This window comes from Ornithodoros turicata, chromosome 8, assembly GCF_037126465.1.
Source record: "Ornithodoros turicata isolate Travis chromosome 8, ASM3712646v1, whole genome shotgun sequence".
In the NCBI taxonomy this organism is placed as follows: Eukaryota; Metazoa; Arthropoda; class Arachnida; order Ixodida; family Argasidae; genus Ornithodoros; species Ornithodoros turicata.
This window is the reverse complement of record NC_088208.1, coordinates 28,916,970-28,937,797: the sequence shown is the minus strand read 5'-3', so window position 1 is coordinate 28,937,797 and position 20,828 is coordinate 28,916,970. Positions and strand designations below refer to the sequence as shown.

At 47.6% G+C, this 20,828-nt stretch overlaps 3 protein-coding genes across 3 annotated transcripts; 2 read left to right on the top strand and 1 right to left on the bottom strand.

Moving 5' to 3' along the window:
- Positions 1 to 1,674: 1,674 nt before the first annotated feature.
- On the top strand, positions 1,675 to 7,069 carry LOC135367571 (uncharacterized). Its single transcript, XM_064600861.1, has 7 exons — positions 1,675 to 1,689; positions 1,753 to 1,812; positions 2,230 to 2,818; positions 3,847 to 3,908; positions 4,889 to 4,921; positions 4,995 to 5,054; positions 6,115 to 7,069. Exons 1-7 carry the CDS (start codon positions 1,675 to 1,677, stop codon positions 6,763 to 6,765), a joined length of 1,470 nt encoding a protein of 489 aa, XP_064456931.1. The 3' UTR covers positions 6,766 to 7,069.
- Positions 7,070 to 10,158: 3,089 nt separating this feature from the next.
- Positions 10,159 to 11,992, bottom strand: LOC135366879 (cuticle protein 10.9-like). Its single transcript, XM_064599841.1, has 3 exons — positions 11,865 to 11,992; positions 11,725 to 11,772; positions 10,159 to 10,780 (listed from the first exon to the last, which is right to left on the bottom strand). Exons 1-3 carry the CDS (start codon positions 11,874 to 11,876, stop codon positions 10,379 to 10,381), a joined length of 462 nt encoding a protein of 153 aa, XP_064455911.1. The 5' UTR covers positions 11,877 to 11,992; the 3' UTR covers positions 10,159 to 10,378.
- A 3,091-nt stretch (positions 11,993 to 15,083) lies between these two features.
- LOC135367570 (speckle-type POZ protein-like) lies at positions 15,084 to 20,760 on the top strand. Its single transcript, XM_064600860.1, has 5 exons — positions 15,084 to 15,191; positions 15,627 to 15,796; positions 17,758 to 18,023; positions 18,928 to 19,198; positions 20,155 to 20,760. The coding sequence occupies exons 1-5, from the start codon at positions 15,084 to 15,086 to the stop codon at positions 20,708 to 20,710; spliced, it is 1,371 nt and encodes a 456-aa protein (XP_064456930.1). The 3' UTR covers positions 20,711 to 20,760.
- The last annotated feature ends 68 nt before the right edge of the window (positions 20,761 to 20,828 follow it).

Below are 20,828 nucleotides of genomic sequence, written 5' to 3'. Positions count from 1 at the left end.
TATGCCATTATCTCCTTTAATCTGGAACGTTCTTGTGCGGCAGAACGTAAGAGAAGGACTATTTCGAAAAAGAAAGAAACCTCAGGACTTACACAGGAAGGGCTGGATCTGAGGAAGGGATACACACACACACACACACAAACACAAACACACACAAAAGAGAGCGTAGCTGATATAACAGAATTAAATACTGTCACAAATATTGCACGCGGTAGTGTGCCCAACTCTCGACCCTTTGAGTTAGAAGAGGTCTGGAGCTCCTGCATAAATCACATAATGAAACAGCTCTACTGGCTCTCTCTTTTCTTTTTTTCATTTTAGTTAGAATGCGACGACAATTTCTTGAGTTTGAAGTTCAAATAGAGTCCAATACTGCTTTCTTTTACCGGGTGCCTCGAGCGTATTTTTTTCAACGGGAGTTTTGGTTGTTTAAGTTTAACCTGGACCCTCGAAAAATGTCGTAAAAACGGGGGGAAAAAGAAAAAAAAAAAAGACAACGGGATCAGACACGCGTGTTGTCGTACATCAAAGGGGGGGGGGGATATGTTTAATCCAAAGTAAAAAAAAAAAAGGAAGAGAAAGGTTAGCCACGATGTGGCCTTGCAAAGGGGATGTCATCCCATTCCTCGAGTAACGGTGAACAGCTGAAAAAGAACCGCTGGATGCATTGTGTTGCTCTTCGGGAAAACATATCTTTCATGTAGCATTCTTAGTGCATAGGGGCAGCCAAGTTAGTGGCTTCAAATAATATGTAAAGAATAAAGTATACCATGCAGGCCTCATGGAATACTACTTCTCAATAAAAGACAGGAAACGTAATGAGCAAGTTAAAGCATACATAACATATAATATGTCTGAATGCTCGTGCGTACAGCTACGTACCTCGTATACGGATTACCACATGAATGATTCTTGATCTAGGATGTGATACGGCAAACATATTTTCCTCGAAGAGCAACTGTGTCGTTCGATTCTTTGAAACGAATGGTGCTTCGCCGTACACTGTTATGAGCAGCACTTGCACGTCGTAATGCTTTCATTTATTTATTTTTTTCACATACCCCCAAAGGTACAGAGGACATAATAGCAGGCATTTACCATGCAATGGTCACCGAGCCTTCTGGAGACTTCATAAATGCTTGACAAAATGTGCTAGAGAGTTAGGGGCAGAGTGGCAAACCCTTCAAGGACATCTCCAAGCAGGCGGCGTCTGCGGGCAAACTCCTTGTATGTACGCTACGTGCGGTGAAATCAAAGTGTCAGAAAACGCATGTTGCTCTAAATCCTTCAGCATGTGTACGCTCTATAGACGTGGAAATTCCACCTATTTTTCGTATAAACCCCCTGGGACTTCAGGCCAGCAGGGAACATCAAAAGTGAGTGGGTGAACGGAAAGCACGTAGAGATGACTTCGATCCTATTGGTGTTTTTGACACAGACGGTTTTATTATCAATCTCCCGTTGATAACACCGGGGAGCCCCGTATTCCAAATGTGGAGGACACCGCCTTTCATAATAATATTCCTTTCGCTAGAAGGCCAATATTTTTAGTATTTGTCACTGTGACAGGTGAAGAGCGATGCGGCCACGGTATATAAGCCGAACGAAGATAGCGAGGCAGCACTCCATTTCCAGCAGTGTGTTCAGTAGGAGCAACGTTAAGTTTTACTCAGTATGATGTTTGGCAAGGTGAGAATCCTCGACATCCCTGTGTGTGGAGCTTGTGAACGACATGTATTGTTTCGTGCGCAGGTCTTACTTCTGTGCTTCGTTGCTTACGTTGCAGCTGCAGAACCAGAAGAGTACTCAGGAGTAAGCTATTGTTCCTTCGCTCGGCGTGTTATTTTTGCCTGACACTCTTTTACCTGGTTGCCGACAATAGAAGTTCATCTAGTCCCTGCAATTACCTTGACGGGGTTGCTTCGTCTGTATCAACGTCCGCCACAACGCCCTAGTGACGTCTTGCTTACGCCCTACAATTTCAGAAAAAGAAATAATAATTTGAATTCGTTTGTGGACTAGTTGTGCTGCCACAACCCCTCGTCCCTTTCGCGCCACTCGTCCCTTTGCAGTGCTAGTGGGGAGTAACTGCAATGGGAGTGACTGCAATGGGGAGTTACTGCAATCCGGGCCTCCAAAATCTGTAATCGCTCCCTAGACTACCCTTTTCCCCCCGTTAGAGTGTACTAATTTATTATTGTGTCCTAATATAACATGTTGATGTTTCAGCCTGCTCAGCCATACGCCTTCAACTACGACAGCACTGATGAATTCGGCACCCGTCTTGCACAACAGGAGAGCGGTGATGAATCCAACAGGAAGACCGGCTACTACAGCTACACCGACGCCAATGGTGTTTCTCGCCGCGTCGACTACGTTGCCGACGAAACTGGCTTCCACCCAACCGTGAACACTAACGAGGCCGGAACGAAGACCTCCAATCCCGCTGACGCTCCATTCTATTCTAACGCTGATCCTGCTCAGCAACCAGCTGCCCCAGCTGTTGTCAAGCCCGTGGCGGTCGTTGCCAAACCGGTGGCTGTTGCCGCCAAGCCCGTCGTCTATCATGCAGCTGCCCCAGTTGTGCACGTTGTGCATGCTGCCCCAGTTGTGCACGCAGTACATGCTGCCCCAGCTATCACCCTTCATGCTGCAACCCCTGTTGTTCATGCTGTTCATGGCGCTCCAGTAGCAGTTCATGCCGTCTCCTCCCCAGTTGCCTATCACGCTGTGTCCACTGCTGCCCACGTTCCTCTGGCTTACAGCGCTGGTGCTCTTCCACTTACCTACGGCCACCATCCATTTACCTTCACCTTGGGCAAAGCCGCCGCCAAGAGCTAAATTACGCCTGGACTTATTTTGGACGACTTCGACCCACAAGAACTCCTTGCATCGTCACCTGTGATGTTCTTTCTGCGTTGCATTTGTAGTGTTACATCAGCTTTCGTCGTCTCTGTGATGATAAAGTGTGTTCAATCCATGATATGGTTCGCTTTGACTACAGCTCTTCTCTTCAGCTGCTACGTGCTCTACATGCGTGGATATTAAAAACAAACAAAAAGGGAATTGCACTTGGACAGCACGACAGTCTTTCTTTTTGGTATAGCACGTGGTATAAGTACGTAGCAAATTCATGTCCGCGTGGTTGTGCCTTATCAGACACGTCCCCAGGCGCTCTCCTTGAAGGTCAAGGTCGGGACAAATAGGAGCGGCGTACAGTTATAAACTGTTAAGCCTGCATCAGAGCCGCACAGCGTACTACTGCATATCGGCATGCTTGAGCTTGAGAGCAGGTTGGTTCACACTATTGCGTTCCAACGCGTGCTTATACGGGTTGCCGTGGTAACCAACCTGTGCGTCGCCCCGCGCGTCATAGATCGTCATAGGCCGCGCTTCAGGAAGAAGAAGAAGCATGTCAACGCATACACACGCACGCATTGGGCGCGTTAAGTAGCCGCTCTCTCACTCCTTCTCGGGTGCTCAGAGTTTCATGCTCCTAGAGCAGCTACTAAACGGCGCTTGGACGCACTTGAACACGCTCGTTGTGCTGACGTCTCTCCCTTTCTCTTTTTTGTACTCTCTCTGCTCTGCTGCCGGCCCATGTCCTGTGTTGTCTTTCTTCGCTTTCATGGAGAGGACGGAAGAGGTCACGTTACCGAGCACGATACACCCTTTTTCGTAGACTCTCCAAACGCTGGGGCGTGAAGAGCACGCTCGCGTACGAAACTCGGAGTACGAGCGTAACCACTTAACGGCAGAAGTGCTAAACACTCTCGATCCGGAGCAGCCGTTTAACGCGCCTACTGAAACGCAATATGTGAACCAGCCTTACGGTGACGCTTCTAGCACTTAAATATAAAGATGTCGATCGCTATGTGAAAGTTCAAGATTCGGGCCCTGGACGACATGTGGGCACATAATCCTGGATACCTAATCCTGCAAGCCTAATCCTGGAACCCTGCAGACCAACCCTGACGTCTACTTCGAGGTATATTTCAATATCATAACTTTCCAAGCGCGGAGGAGTGTTTAATTGGTCATTTGATAAATTTGTGGTTCCTCATAGCTACGCGCAATTTACTCAATTAAGGCTGATTCACATAACTGCGTTTACGTCTGCGTACACGTAAGACACCAGATGTGCACAGGACGTTGCATAATTAGCCGTGAAGATAATCTGACGTAAGCGGCATTGGTTACATTAGAATGTATACTGTAAGTGAGGCATCATCGGTAAATCTGATCATCAATCGTCTCTGAATGATAAGTGAACAGTTTTTTATCGATACTCCTTTCGGCATTTTCCAACAGTTGTTTCTGATATGTGTGAGGACATTAGTTTCAGATTAGACGCCTTTAGCATTACGCGAATGTGAACATCATTCCGTGATTTTTAATTTGACAGTTCGATCTCTTGGAGTTTTCTTTTTTTTTTTTTTATATAGATTACGCTATAGTGCCAATGGATGCCGCGTGTTCGACGTCTGCATAATCCCCATAGCGGCACGGATCGTGACGTCGTTGCTTTTTTAGGAATGAGTTTATCCTCGCCATTACCTTATAGGCCTTCTGCTCACGTAGACGATCCTAAGGGTAGTATGGCCACAAATATAAAGTAATCGTTGAAATAAGAATATGAAGATAAAATAGAGAGTCTGTGGAAATCAGGGTTGCGTGACACAAGCATTCAATAAGGGAAACGTTCTGATTACCATCTGCCATCGCTCAAAACTGGACGGGAAGATACCCGCTTCAATAATTATTTCTTAGTTTAGAATCAATTAGGCTGAATAAATATTGTGATGCTGTACCGGTAATGTGCTGCAGTAACGGTATAAAAGGAGCGAGAGTCAACTGATGTGATTCCACTTTCCTCTATCATCATCAGCAAGTCGGATCAAGTCTAAAGATGCTAGCCAAGGTGAGGACAACCGTTTTTCGGCCTTAACTGTGCGAACTTGGCGTTTTGGATACATGGCGTTACTTTCACACAGGTTGCCTTCCTGGGTTTGGTAGCGTTTGTTGCCGCTCAGGCTCAAAAGCAAGTTGACGCGGTAAGTCAGCCATTAGCTAGTAAATTAGTTACTTGGTATAACATGGTAATAGCGGACAACATGCGGTTGTGGAGCCACTCAAACTCAAGGATGATGATCATGATGATAGTAGAAGAAAAATATGGAGATGTCAAACTTAATTAGATACTATCGTCGCCGTAGTTTCTCGGCTTCGCTGAATGAGCGCGTGTGTTTGAAACGTATGTATAAAATGCTACGTGTCCAAGTTGCGTTTGGATGAGTTACGTCAGGGAAGTTCGTGAGCAAAATGATTTTCCTCTTTGCGATTCCGATTCGCGCGCCAAGTAATCTTACAGCTAGATGGGTCATCGTTGCTGTTAATGGGTAGGCCGCCATCTAGCCGTCAAAAGGTCAGCTATTGCTCAGACTTGGTTCTACACTGGCCCTGTGTTGACCCTGTGTATTATAGGTCGACGGTGCTACATTGGCCCAAGGTTGGCAGTTTTAAGTCGGGCCGAGTAAGGCTAATGCCAATCCGCAAGCTTTGCCCAAGGACGGCCCAACGACTTTTACGTCGGAAGCACACGTCGGCCCGACATTTTGCCGTCGTTATTTTTCCCCTTGGGAGCAGCCTTTGGTAGCAACACTATTGACATGTGATTATCTTGTGCGTGCCTATTAATAGACAGAATGGCGTAGATGCAGGCTACAGGTGAATAAACCCCATGATCAGCAAGCCTGAGCGATGGGCAAAGACACATAAACAAAACCAACACCTTGTTTTGGTTTGTTTATGTGCCATCGCTCAGGCTTGCCTGTCATGGAGCCTATTAGTGGATTTAGTTTTCTGTTTAGTTTCTTTTTTTTTATATGCATTAAGACTCAAGGTTTACAAGCTCTCTTTCGTAAATAATGTGGGTCACATAGCGTGCCAGATACAACATACGAAGGCTTTTGTCGGGGGGGGGGGAGGGGGGTATCGTTTATCTAAAAAAAAAAAGAAAGAGAGGGGTCTGCCTGCTTTTGTCTGGAAGACTATTTTACGTGAGTTGGAGATTACTCATGCTCTCTGCCACAAGTAGATTCTTTCATTCGACAGCCACCACAGCCGTACGCCTTCAAGTATGACAGTACAGATGAGTATGGCACTCGCCTCACCCAAGAAGAAAGCGGCGACGGATCCAACAGAAAAACCGGCTTCTACAGTTACATAGATGCCAACGGTGTTTCTCGTCGCGTAGACTACGTCGCTGACGAAACTGGTTTCCACGTCACCGTGAACACAAACGAACCAGGAACCAAAAGCTCCAGCCCCGCCGACGCTACATACAACTCTAACGCTGATCCATCCCAGCAGCAAGCCGGGCCGTCTCCCGTTGCAGCCAAGCCTGCCGCTCCCGTCCAGCCGGTTTCCGTAGCTGCACCTGCCGTTCACGCCGTGGCTGTCCAGTCGGTTCCCACTGCTCATCATGCTGCTTCCCCCGTGGTCCTCAGCGCAGTCCACTCTCCAATAGGACTTCACGCCCTACATGGCGGCTCCCCCGTGACCCTAAGTGCTGTCCACTCTCCAGCAGGACTTCAAGCCCTCCACACGGGCTCGCCCCTGACTTTCCAGGTTGCTCATGCTGCACCAGTAGCCCTGAGCGCTGGTGGTCACATTCCTCTGGCCTACAGTGCAAACGCCGTTCCAGCAGCTCTTAACAGCCATCCCTTTAACTTTGTTATCGGGAAGAGCGCCGCTAAGAAGTAAAGTACTTGAGTGGAACAAGGTCACTCCAACTGAGATAAGGTTCCCTCTGTGACTTTCTGTGCGGAATATGACGTGTCCTTGCGCCTATGGCGTGCTGCAACCAATTCCTTTATACTCCCAGCATCACCGATCGAAAATTCAAAACTGCTCGTTCAACATGTGTCAGCCTGGATCACTGGAAGCCTTGTGACGACTGTTTCTTTCTTTGTACTTTATATCAATGTTTGGTAAGCTGTTTTTCCATGAAATGGCGATGTTCAACTCTGTCGCTGCATGCTTTGTAAATAAATGCATGTGTGATGCACATATGTAGGTGAGTCTGGTCCATAACGTCGTGTGTTCGTGGGGACGTCATAAGGTTAAGACAGTTTTCAACCAAAGATGAAAGGGAGAAAAATGTACAAAGTGCAAATGTACAAATGTCCTCTGCGCGCGCAGAGGCACTGCCAATGCCTCGGGTCGCAATCCCCACATTTCGAACAGAAGTGGGAAGACTTCTCCTACCGGTCCAAACGATGCCACAGGTTCGTTTGTCGCAGCCACGTGGTCGCCGCATCGTACAACAGACTGGTTTCTCCAGGATAGCAAGAGGGCTTCAGAACGGAAGCAAAAAAAGCAAAAACCTCCTCAACAACAACAACAACAAATAATTCGTGACTACGACCTGGGGCGATTCACCACCATTACACGCGAAACATTAGATGTGAGTTATGAAAATGAAGTTAAAGTTATGTGCAAGTACAACAACTGAGCTCTCCTCCACTGGCTCCTCAAACCTCCTCAGAGTGATGATAGCCTTGATTCAAAGTAGCTTCACTGAGTCACACGGCGAGACAGTCGATGCACTTTGTTCCCGAGCCGTTCCAGTGCAACTAAATGACACTGCAAAGGCATCTGTCCTGTCATACATGAAGTATAAGAACAGATTCACTTGATGCAGCTTTAGTGGCGCGCTGTGCAGCTAGGTTTCCCTATGTGAACCGGTTGTGCAGCACGGATCGCCCCCTAGAGACTCTTTTCACAACTTTTAGGCACAACCTGTACATCACATGGCTCCTCCTCCATAGAGATCCAATCACAATGGCTGGCTGTCGTGGTGTCACTTCCGATACGTGCATTCCGCCGCCGAGACGGTGCGGTTACAAAGGCAACGCTAGCAGCATGAACCTTCCCCTGCGGTTCATGTGATATACATTATATTTCCAGTTCGCGCTCTCGCGAGATTGAACTGAGGTGATGATAATTACGTTTTCTCGCGCCGTCTGACGAGTTTGTTCAACACTACGATGAGGCGTGTTTCTCATTGTGTGAAAGGAACCTGCTGTCTGCAAATTCAATTGCGCGCAGCCGTTGCTGGAGCAAAAGTTACACAGTATGAATCGACCCAAAGTCTCAGTGCCGCAAGCTGCTCAGGCTTTGGGGTGTGCTCCAATAGTCTGGTATGACAGCTTCTTAGCGGTCGAACCAAAAGAGCTGCCATTGCTGAATCTCCTTCCAATTCTAGACTAAAGCCGCCTTTCGCCTGGTCTGCACCGATGCAGACCATAGTTGACAGCGGCCACGGAAATTGTCACGCATGTCGACGACATCGAGGTTTTCACGTCTGGCGAGTCTGCGGTGTTCAATTATAGGCAACAGAAATTGATATCTTAACGCTAACTGACAAACTCCGCAATTTCAAAATTTAACGAACTGTTGGTGGTCCGTTGTCTGACATATTGCGGACGCGGCGCCATCTGTTCGATATCTGCCTAACCAAAGTACGTTCGAAAGCCTGCTCGAAAGTCATATCGAAACCGGCACCCATGAGATGTCTGTCTAGATATCTATTCAGACGTATTCTCACTAGAGCACTGCACGGGCCGACTTTTCCGGGCCCGGCCCGGCCCGGCCCGGTGACCCAGTGACTAGAGCCCAGCCCGGCCCGGCGTCTAAGCAAATAGAGCCCGGCCCGGTGACCCGGCGAGTAGATCCCGGCCTAGTATTTCCAGCCGCGACGTACGCGTTTCTGGCGATTATCAAACAAATTTATAAGTAAATTTATAAGGAGAGAAGACAAACATACAAGTGATGGCGGTTTAACACCGTAACCGCACGAGACCAAATTAAATCCAGAACGCACGGGGCGTTATCGTTACACTGTCAAGATTTTGCTGAGATAGAGCATGCTGTCGACAAACTGCTTCTCCCAGTCCCTATCCCTCTCACCAAGCTTTGCCAAAGTGATTGTGAAATATGTAAGGAGTGAGGAGCAATGTAAAGTGGCTTGGAGAATGTTCTAGAGGGTCGAATCATATGCATAATGCAGTACCCTTTGCTTGTCTTTGCAAAATATGCACAGGAATGACGCAAGCGCATGATGATATGAACTAATGCATCTCCAATGTGTGGAATTTGCTGCATGGCCCGGCCGGGCCTGACTCTCGGGAACATATTTGTCGGCCCGGGCCCGGCCCGGCCCGCGGTGGTGGCGTATTTTAACGGCCCGGGCCCGGCCCGCGGTGCTGGCGTATTTTGTCGGCCCGGGCTCGGCCCGGCCCGGAGCACACAGCCAATAACAAGCCCAGCCCGGCCCGCGGGCCACAGAGGCTAGCCACAGAGGCTAGCATTGGAACACTCCCCGAACCACCATATGCCATATCGCAATGCGTACTAGAGAGGGCCCTGAAAAATGACGCATGTGAAATGGAAACAAAACAACGTCTATCGTTAGCACAGAGTAGTAGACACCCAACAGCAGCACGTACGAAGGAGCTCCGGGATTCCAAATAGCTGACGAAGGCTCTGACACTCGTGTCGGCTCTCCTGTCACCATTAGATGCGCTGAGATTGTCACACGTTGTAGTTGAACCTTCAGGTGGCAGTAGATCGCGTATAAAATGGAACTCGAGAATGAACTGTTCCTAGATTACGAATTGCTTACGCAATATGACATGTTTGCGGTCACGTATTTCCAAACACACTTCCTGCAGGAACAGATAACTCTATGGAAAGTACGTATGTGAACAGATTTTCAAGGGGTGCTGACATTACCATGGAACATCTAGAAGAATGCCAAGGGACGGTCACAGTTAGGACGTCTAGTACTAGGACATCATCCTATGCCCTTTTAGTCCGTGCCATAAGCAACAAAGACCTAGATATGTTCGCCACGTCAAATGGGGGACGAGTTACATCACTCTGGAGGAGTCACAGTAAGCAAATTGCCTGAATAATCGCGTCGAAGAGGTCAGCCCCGTCTCCCACTTCATTCATCTGTAGTGAGCCGTTGTCCTTTTCGACTCTTCTTCTCACACCCGTAGATTTGCAGGTTCCTATTGCGAATGGAGGCAAAACGTTGCGCAACTCGCAAGTCACAGCCAACACCAAGGTACAAAAACGAACCGAGTACCGTTGTGGTTATCAACATATGCTTTATTTTTTATACAGAAGAGGGGGACGAGGTGAACATGGACAAAGATTGTCAAGGCTGAAGACAAGACAACAGTAGGATGACAGGAGCACGTGTGGTCCTTGCAACAGGATCTCCAATTTAGCTTCCCCAGAATGCCAATCTCCCCAGCGTCGCAACTGCGACACAAATAGGATGGTACATACAGCCCTAGATCATATTTTAACGGCTCTTGGCACGGCCAAGAGTGTAGGTGAGTGGAGCGTGGGCGAGGGTCACTGGGACGGCGTGGACGGCGTGGAATGCTGGAGCGGCGTGAACGGCGTGAACAGTGTGGACAGCAGCGGCGACGGGCTTGGCACCAACCTCTGGGTTGGGGAGTGGGTTGGCGTTGAGCTGAACATCGGCTGGAGACTCGGCCTTGGTTCCTGGCTCGTTGGTGTCGACGGTGGCACGGAAACCGTTCTCGTCAGCGACGTAGTTCACGGTACGCTGAACGCCGCTGGCATCAACGTAGCCGTAGGAGCCGGTCTTCCTGTTGCCCTCATCACCAGATTCAGACTGGAAGAGACGGGTGCCGAACTCGTCGGTGCTGTCGAAGTTGAAGCTGTATGGCTGAGGAGGCTGTTCATTAAAGAGAGAGAGAAAGACGGATATTAGGTCACGCTCGATGTCCAAGTCATCAGAGTCCCACAGTTCATAGCCTCGTAATGGTCAAGTGCCCAATAACGGATGCCTGCCGGGGGGACACCAACGGGGGGACGGTGGAAGGGGGGGGGGGCGTCACGGCATCTGCAATAACCGTACATACTGGGGCACGTGCTGTGTGCAGAGAGATTCACCAAACACCTGAACAGATTTCGTTCTTTTCCACACGCACATTATGCGTGTTTACACCAGCGCAATTAAACCATTTCCTTCTGAGCTGCCTTGTGCGCTTCACCTATCCCAACTATATCCAACTATAACTTGACAATGAGATTCGGCTCAGTGCAATAAACATGTTACCATTAGGTGCGAGAGAATTACAATTAGGTGTCGAAAAATGTGCTCTGATACACCATTGCGACACGCCGGCTTATAGGGAGCACTCACGGCCTTCAACAGCCAATGCTGCTTTGTGACTTTTCGTAATGACGTGCAATGAATGCATTTAGATCCTTATACATAGCGTCATTGGCTGAGCGCCATGTTACCATGACAAGGCGATGAAGATAATAAGTTGAAGCCTGCCTATCGCCTGTTTGATTGAGGGATAACACAATTCAATCCTGAATAGCCCGCATAATACACGAGAACTTCAGTTTGCTTCTGTGTAATTTCATGCAAATTCGTGATCTTCTATTTCACACCCGCGTTATGCCTTTGAATTGCTTCTTTGTTCCTTGCATTAAGGAAGCCATGACAGAAGCATTGCAAATGCTTCGCACGCTGTGGACCCCTTTTGTGACGAGTTGCCATATCTATTATTATCTTTGATTGAGTTATGCTAAGAAGTATTGACACTTATTGAATCGAATGTATCGCACCTAATTATAATGACAGGCTACTTTGACTGTCATACTTACATAGTTCTCCTGTGCGACGGCGAGAGCCACGACGGCGAGGAAGACAGCCTGAAGAACGAAAAAGGCATCCGAGCTTAGTCACATAGCCTAGGATACATCCAGTGGCGGACGGGCCAGCTGTAGAGGCCGTAGTTTCTTACCTTGACGAGCATCTTTGTGGAAGTTCCTCTTGCTGGTAGAAAACTGAGGTGATGATACACTGCGGTCCCAGCCTTTATATACGAAATGGAAGCACGATTTGGAAAGTGTGACGTTACTAGTGCGACACAAGCAGACCGGTAACTCACTTTCCCCAGAGTGAATTGAAGATTCCTTTCCGGATTGGCGGGATTTACCGTTATGCTATGTGAGAGCCCTTAGGGACGAGCAACGTTGGCCTTGAATGGATATTATGGGACGCGATAACGAAGGAAGTCGCGCTAGTGTCCAGTTAAAAATGCGTCGTACGTTCGACGACTTGGTAAGAAAAAAAAAAAAAATCGCGCTTTGGTGCTCATTTGTCCATCCTACAGGTGTGGTATTGCCTTATCCGTGTAAAGCTGATGTTGCTAGGAACGTGAATTGAAAGCGTGTGTTTCACCGCCGTTGTGGCCTCAAATCGCATTCATTCAGACGCATTGTCGCGTCACGTGGAGGGACTTGTAAAGCGGAGTAGGATCTGAAGTTAGGACTTTGGATTGTTTTAAGCGCGTACTGTGAGTTGAGTTTATAAGAAAAGAGAAAAAAAATGGAGAAATAGGCACTCATTACGAGAGCCGGCTACTCCAGATCACTTAGAAAAATAAAAATGGTTAACTACAATAAGAACAGTGAGTGACAAAGTCCCTCACTCAGTCACTCACACGCACTGTCCACACACACTGTCAGGCGCACTGTGTCCACCAAATTTGAGTCTGCCCAAAATCGCACAAATGCCTGCACGGCGGGGAACTGATGGTCGGGTGGTCCAAGGGCCCAGAAACTTAAGTGTACAGCTCGACCTTAACCTTAAAGCTTAACAGCTTATCCTTAACTGTAATAGCGCGTTCTGTAAAGGGACGGGATTAGTCGTTTAGTTCGACACGCGTTACTGGTGACGCGAATTCCGCAAAACCGCTACGCGTGAACGGTTTAGCGCAATATGTGTAATCTAAATGAGCAATCATAGATAAGATTAATTTTTAGGAAAAAAACCTTCGAGGGAACAGCATCGCGCAGCTCTCTCCATCTATCCACATCTGTACACCGCGCATAGCCACAGTTGGAAACAGTTGGTAACATGGAATAAAAATAAAATTGTAACGCGTTCCTCAACATCTCTGCGCCTAAACTAGAATCTGTACAGCCGGCGCTGCAAATCCCATAACAATATGGAGAACCTGGCACGGAAGTTTGCCCCAAGTCAGAAGATGATTTATTAGTCTACTATTGAAATTTGAACGGACTTGTTTACCTGTATTTCCCGTTGTGTACAGGTTACATACATATGTATGCGACCAACGATGTCGCTGTTGCCAGGGTAAAGGTGATATGAATTTGCAAATAAGCTCTGCGTTTTGGGAGCAGTAATTCAGAGCAGGCAGTAGTCATCCCTCGTCGTCACTGAGGTGGATAACACATGAACCTGGTGCAATCCTCGTATACGACGGACATATTTATTTCGGCAGTCATAATTCCCTTGGCAGGAGGCAACTCAGTAGTACGGTCGATGTGATCAGGGCGTGAACGTTTCATTTTCGTGTGACACTAACATAGTATGCCCTTGTACAGAGAGTTACAGTATACTGGTTCTACGCATTTGGAGCAAACGTGAGGAAGCGTGAATGAGAGAATTGAGTTATAATGTAGACTGATGCGCAACGCTTGCAGCAGGCATTGGACTGATGAAGTCTTCGTTTTTTATGCGACCTTCACCGACGACATCGTTTTCAGCGTTGCCTCGGGCAGATGGTCGCTTCATCTTCAGGGTTAATGATGACTCGTGTGATTTCGTTCACAGTGGGATCCAGTGTACCGAGTGAAGTTACCCCGTATTTCGTATCGGAGCACAGTCCTCACGCAGGAGAGGTAACGAAAGAGTTCGGCGCCGAAGCAGTGGAATACTAAAACGCATAAGGCGATGAGCTGCTTTAGCGAATTACAGTTAATGTTCATGGCATGTTAATGTTACAGTTAATGGTTAAAATCTTGTGTCTTCACAATCCTGCAAAGCTTTTGCCTTTGCAATCCGCAATCTCACATTGAATTCTCCCCAAAATATTTGTTTTTTTTTTTTTTTATTGTTTTGTTTGGGAATATAATAATCCCGATATACTGTTGCTCAATAGGACACGTCTAATACACGTGTTTGAAAGTCAATTCTCTTAACATTTTCTATTCTCCATATTTTTCTCTCTTTCCCTTTGTTCTATTTGTCTTACTCTTTGTGGGTTGACGACGGCAGTGCTCGATGACTTACGTCGGGGGCAGATTACGTTTTTTTTTACTAATTGGACCCGCATTGAAAAAGCTGCAACATACGTTAAAGTTGTCGCTTTGGAATGTTTCTCAGGTATCTATAGGAAAGCCGAACAGCAGCTGTCACTGCACTGCCTTTTTTTTTTCTCCTTTCTGTTCGATATAATTCTGCAACCAGGCCAAAACTGTCGTTCTTCGTTAATTAATGCTGGTCGTCGCGATAAGGTGTGATGAGCACCAGGGATGATTCGCCAAGATGTTCCTTTTCATAAGCCGCACTAATAATTCGACGCCATCCAGATTATCTCTTTCCAAGGACATCTGGAACTGGCCACTTCTCTGGCAGTACTTCTAATTTATTTTCATTTATTTTCCGTTTTCTTCACACGGACGGAAATGATAGCAGCCTGTGTAACGGGATTCTCTTCAGTTCTCCTTCTCGAAACGAAGGAGAGCAGCGACACGAACTATTTATGATTTTCTTTCCCCATAGGTACTACGTTTTGCGACATGAACGTCAACATTCATGACAAGTGTATATTACGAAATATATCCTACTAAGGTCTGTGCTCTGTAATGAAATAAATAGGGCAAAAACATTGTCTCATATCACGACCTCCTCTCGTCCTGCCACGAACACCAAGATTTCACCCTGGCATTCACCGCAAGGAAATGCGCTGTACTTCTCTGCCGGAACGCCGGCATTTTAGGCCTTGTTGACAACAGGGACTACAGTTAGTGAGAACTGTGGCCTCCCATAGAGGCCGCGCCATGCACTTTTGAGTTGGGTCTGCTGACGCAAGGGATGGCAGGACTTGTTGGGACCTCTTTCATGGGAAACCTATGCGGTTTATCGTATGTGATGGACGTTATCCAACGCGAAAGACAGGAGCCCTCTTGCACTGCACCTGACAGGATGCTAGATGGTAGTCTCTTTCGTGAATGTGGGATTGTGTGGACAGCACTCGCACATCAACAAGAACGTCTGGGGTGACCAGCAGCTTGTGATGTCTTCGTGTCCGCCGTCCCAAGTGTGCAGAGCGGAAACGGAGCGACAAACCGAACAGAGCAGAAACCCCCGACAGTCATCTGCGGCAAACAGATGGGCCCCACTGGAGCAATCTTCCCAAAGTATGGGGTGTCTTGAATGACTTTCAGAGACAATAGAGTATAGCGTGCAAGCATGTCTGTGGGGCATCTGTAGAAGCACTGAATATACGCTACGCCCCTATCATCTCGCTCACCGATTGTCCATGGAGGGGTTCCGATAGGAGAAGCAGGAAATACCCAAAACGTCTAAATATAGCTGTCTTCTGGTTGTTCGGGTCTTCTAGCCTGAAAGCGGAACAGAAAAGTTCGTTTCAGCTCCGAGTTGGTTACGGTGACGATCAGTACTCTTCTCTCGTTTGTCATCGCACTTCAGACAAGAAATAAAGAGACAAATATGTTTACACCCGCTTGCTCAGAGTCGTGAGATATTCCTGTTGCCGGTTACATGCAGTCAGCCTCTGCTGCCTTCTATTGTGTACAAGGTTTATCCTGTGTCCCTGAGGGACGAAGAGGAAGTCGGCAACGCGCTGATCAGAAGGGGTGGCTCGTGGAACTGCGCGAAGGTGTACGTCTCTAGAGCAAGAAGGTAAGCTCTCCATGTCTATGGGACAGTTCGCTGTGGCTAGATCCGTCTGCCCCAAAAAAACTATGACATGCCTTGATACAGTTTGCGGGTTAGTCGTTGTAGAAGTCTTTGGTTTAGCAGTGAGTTACTACCCGGGCCATAATATACGTACGTTTAAGGCCCGTCCAATTCTTGTTCTTATTGGTTGCAATGCCTAGCAGATTCACTCCACGTAGCGACAGGTACTGCACCGATAGTGAGACGCTCATCCCTCAAGGCCAGCGCATGGTGGCGCTGCAATTCAATTTCGACTGGGGTGCCTGAATACTAGCTCCATCTGTGTGTGTGCAGAGGGAGCTAGTATTGAGGAACCATAATTTTTCCCAGAGCCGTGCTCGATGTGTCAATCAAACCTGAGCGTTTTCCATTGGTTACTGTTTTCTATGGGGGCAGCCATGACATCAAAATTTCCCCTAACATGCTAGTGCAGCTTTGAACGGCGAAGCGGGGAATTTGTGAAGAGAAAGTTTCATTAGCAACTTTAGTCAGTGAATGAGCTTTAGCTCTCACTCCGCTTTCATTCTCACGCGAAACCTCAAAGAGTTGGCGGACCTTCAGTTATAGGCAGAACCCATTAATGGGCAGACTCCCTTTAGTACACGACTCTGATTTCTCCGGCAGAGTTCTTGTCGTTCCAATGTTGAGCCACGACCTACACTACTACACTAGATCATACTGGCCATGTCATTTGCACCCCTTGCCGGCGCCGCAATTTGGAAGATAGAGGTGGCACTGCAAGTCGGCTCGTGCACTTGACCTTACCTTAGTATTTTTATACAAGCTGTGCATGTCACCACTGAAGATTCGTTTTTCCTGAAGTTGTAAATTCGTTATCATTCTACGCGTTTTCATGGGAGCTGTTGCTGTCGTCTGATGGTGGTGGTGATGGTGAAAGGGCTCGCCATTGTCGGCCTCACAGAGGTGGCAGACGTCACGACTGACGCACTGGGGAATGTGCGTCCTGGGCCGACTTCTAAAGGAAGTGTGCCGACATATGTCTGAAAGCGTCTGAGGAAAGCCCAGATTCGAAAGATTCGAACCCGGGTACCTCCCAGTCTCGACGTGACATGGCCAGCACACTAACCACTGAGCCACTGCAACTACCGCATATCCGCTTCTGCACGTTCAAAATTCTACTATCCAATCATGATGGAGATCTCGCGGGCCGGTGTGTAGCGCCCCTAGCGGATCGTGTGCACGTGCTCCCGCATAGGAGGTGCCGATTATGACTCTGACGGTATAATCTAGTAGGCCCTGGTTTGAACACAGGTTTAAAAATAGTTTATTACATGGGCCTAGAAAATGGACATGCCCATTGCACTAGGTCCCCCGCTTTTGTGGAGTTCAGAGGTCTGTTATTCATTGAGCAATTCAATGTAACGAAGTGGAATGATCTATATGGTGCTCATTATCCGTTCTTCTTGCTGAATGTGACACGATTCTCGTACTTCTAACATTAATGCGGAAGAAGCTTCAGGCGGATATTGATAGTCGTATTTTACACCTCAAGACGACTTTTGACATGAGCGACGCCGCAGTGAGTTAATTTTGCCCACGTGAGGGATATTTGACCACGTGAGGGATAGGCAACAAGGATGGCACCACACGAGCCTAAACGTTGCCGAGCGGAGACCCTCAGCGCCTGCCCTTTCTGTTTGAAAGCGCCATCACCTTCACATATTCCCACACCATCCAGATTTGCAGATACGGGCAGTTGCTTCAAAAGTTGGGCTAAGCGCAATTCAGTCGCTTACATATCGACCATTGTCTTCATGTGCACTGAGTCTCCTCTGCAAATCCTACATTCCACTTTTTTAAGACAGACTTCACGCGAATCGGACCAGTCTGTCCTACACTTTGAAGGTTGGGCAGATTTATTTTCTGAACTGCCTTACTAAATGCAAATTTTGTGTTTATTTCAGGATGGAAGAGACGAAAAATTCTACCAAAATTGGGGAACCAGTGCTGAAAACCTCTTCGAACACTCTCCACTACCCAGTTATATTCTCGAGGATTTCCGTAAAACATTTCTGTGCACGTCAGGAGAGAATGGGACAGGCCATTGTGTGCCCTCCGTTCAGTGGAAGGCTGAATACCGTGAGCTCAACGTGGTCTGTGCACATCTACCCCAGAGGAGTGGACCAATTGCATCAACGTTACCTTTCTCTCTACCTGGTGCTAAACAAAAGTAGGCCAAACTCTGCGCTACAGTTTAGCGACTAGGCTGCCGGGGAGGCCGTTGTGCTGGTTGCACGCGAATGGGTAAACGATAGATGCCTTCCTGACGACGCGCTCATGGCTACGTGCCTCTTTCTGTAGGCTACTCTTTTAACAGGTGACATAGCACCTCGAAGCTGCTTCAAATCTGAGACAAATGTGTCGGAAGCAGTGCAATGCACGAATGCACATCAGACACTGTTCTCAGAGAACGGCCGTGCTACCATAAAGGCGCTGTTATGCGAAAGCTGTACCCTAGGTCACTCAATCAAGTATATTCGCATGTTCATCGGTTACAAAACAGCAGTAGGCAGTTTACAGAAAGCACATGGTGAAAACACTGCAAGGATTCTTTTTAACATAATGATTTGAACACAGGAGCAGGAGGCAAGCACGCATGTGTAGCGGGCGTGTATAGGCAAGATATTCCTTGAGTATGAAGGGCAACAGAAGGGCAACAAAGTTGAGTCTCGTCTCGTTGTGCGTGTGTTTTCCATTATTCCTCATACTCAATGTATACGTTGCCTACAAATACCAACCTAGACGTGGCCCCTCCTCGTCAACATGACAGGAACGTTTACATTGCGCATGCTGACGATAGGAACCCCATGAACGAGTCTGATATCTGCTACATCCTGCTAAATGTTATCTACTAGACACAGATGCTGGTGAGAAAATCAATACTATTCCAGTATCGGTAGCACTGGGTAGTTTTACTGGGTCCACCACGGAGTTGCTGCTAACGCTGACAGCAGAACATTAGCTAGGCTGAGTTGCGCCACGTCCGTGTCGTCACAACAGTGGAAGGTGATGTCATCTTGATACAGAATGCATTTTGGTGACTTTCCTTCATGTCAAATTACCTTCATCAACAGGTATAGAAGGCTGTCTTCGTGTCGCATACACTTTTAATATATTGAACATTAGAAAAGGAGGCGTGGTGCGAAAACGCCGTCAGCACGTGTTCAAGGAAGGCGACAGCAAAGGAATTAGCAAGTTCATGTGCCTGAACAGACTGACTCGGCTGGATTCTGAGTACCTCGCCAATGACACACTGACCCTCTACACCGAGATAATGCTGCTTCCGAACGGATTGTATTCTGCTCATCTGCAACGAGTACCATTCCAGTTGCCCCTCGACTTTGGGTGAGCAGGTATAGTGTCTGTCGTCATTAGGAGGCATATGGTCCAGGGTTGCGGAATTGCCACTCCGGAATTGGAATGATTCCGGAATCATTCCACATTTATCAGAGCCCGGAATGGAATCTGAATGGAATGGCGGAAACTGTCCTAGGAATGGGAATGGTCTGGGTGCCCCGGTGGCAGTTTTGGTTTCAACGTGCTGGTTTCTGCCCTCGCACCCTTTGCACCGCACCTGCACACGGTCAAGAGTGAAATAACCTTGTCTTTGTGCTTTTTCCGTGCTTGGTTAAATGTCAATCTCCTCTAGCACTGCTGGACTTGCCAGTATGGTTACCGGTCCTTTTCTTTTATTGAGGGAATTAACGGAATGGAATTGGGTTGCCAAGTCATTCCAAGAGTGGGAACTGAGCATACCTTTTCATTCCGAGGAATTGAAAGGAATGGAATTATCGCAAGTCTCCATTCCTCGGAATGGAATTGGAACGGAATGCGAGACCCCATTCCGCAACCCTGATATGGTTCATTTATGCCTAGGTGTGTCCGCATTATGCTTGAGACGCATACACTGCCCCAAGAAAAAAAGAACTAGTATGCGCAAATACATAACGACATAGCCCCAGTAAGGGGGTAGGAAGCTTCGTGATAGAAAATCGTCGAATTCTTCGGAAGTGTCACACAAGGACAATACGCCATCGCTCCATGCGTGCGGACGCCCTTCACTTTTCCAACAAGTCTAGTTTTAATGCCTTCGCGTGCTATGTGAGGCGATGAGCGCATTTACATATAAAAAATGTAAGGAAGAAATATAGCAAACACGAGTACCGTAGTCAAAGTGTAAGAAGGCAGGAGCAAGTAGAATGTTCTGCGTTGCACTCGTGGCGTCCTTTTTGGCTGACTTTTCCTGCCAAAATAGATCCTCTTCCGACACATTGTACATCATTCTACCGTTTTTCTTCCAGGGAATTCATCGAAGATACTCAGCTGTCAGACTTCACCTTCGTCGTACAAGACACTGAATTCAAGGCTCACAGAATCGTACTGGCCTACCAGTCGCAAGTGTTCTCTGCCATGGTACGGCACAGCGGCAATAACAGGACGGCTTCAATCACCGATATCAGTCCTGACACGTTCCGCGAGCTCCTCCGTTTTATCTACACCGGCAGCGCTCCTAATCTAGACAAAAACGCCGATAAACTTCTGATTGCAGCCGACAAGTATCTTCTCAACGATTTGAAGAAAATGTGCGAATGCTCCTTATACAATCAGCTGAGCACTGAGAACTGCCTCGACACGCTTTTGCTGGCCCACTACTACGCGTGTGACTACCTCAAATTGGGGGTGATGAAATTTATTATCGGGAACAGGGACGAGATAAAGAAGATTAATGGTTGGAAGAGCGTAAACCTCGCTAACGATCATAATAGGTTGGTAGCGCAGATTCTGGATCTGACACACGCAGAAGACGAATATGCCACGATGGATGGGCCACCCCGGAAGAGGAGCAGGAGAGAATAAATCGCGATTCATAAATCGCAATAAACCACGAATAAATTCGATTGCGATGATTGATTGCAGTGCTTGGAATAATAGTGTGCTGTAGCATATAAAATGCGCCGTCACCCATCTGGTCCGA

Bases quoted from the DNA above. Each gene is read 5' to 3' on its own strand.
- LOC135366879 (XM_064599841.1), bottom strand. The intron at 10,781-11,724 runs GTAAGTATGACA...TTTAATGAACAG, and splicing joins CCGTCGCACAGGAGAACTAT to CCTCCTCAGCCATACAGCTT.
- LOC135367571 (XM_064600861.1), top strand. The intron at 1,813-2,229 runs GTAAGCTATTGT...TTGATGTTTCAG, and splicing joins AACCAGAAGAGTACTCAGGA to CCTGCTCAGCCATACGCCTT. The intron at 2,819-3,846 runs GCAAAGCCGCCG...TGACGCTTCTAG, and splicing joins TCCATTTACCTTCACCTTGG to CACTTAAATATAAAGATGTC.
- LOC135367570 (XM_064600860.1), top strand. From the start codon at position 15,084: ATGGTAGTCTCTTTCGTGAATGTGGGATTGTGTGGACAGCACTCGCAC. The intron at 15,192-15,626 runs GTGTGCAGAGCG...CCGCTTGCTCAG, and splicing joins CTTCGTGTCCGCCGTCCCAA to AGTCGTGAGATATTCCTGTT. The intron at 19,199-20,154 runs GTGAGCAGGTAT...TTTTTCTTCCAG, and splicing joins CAGTTGCCCCTCGACTTTGG to GGAATTCATCGAAGATACTC.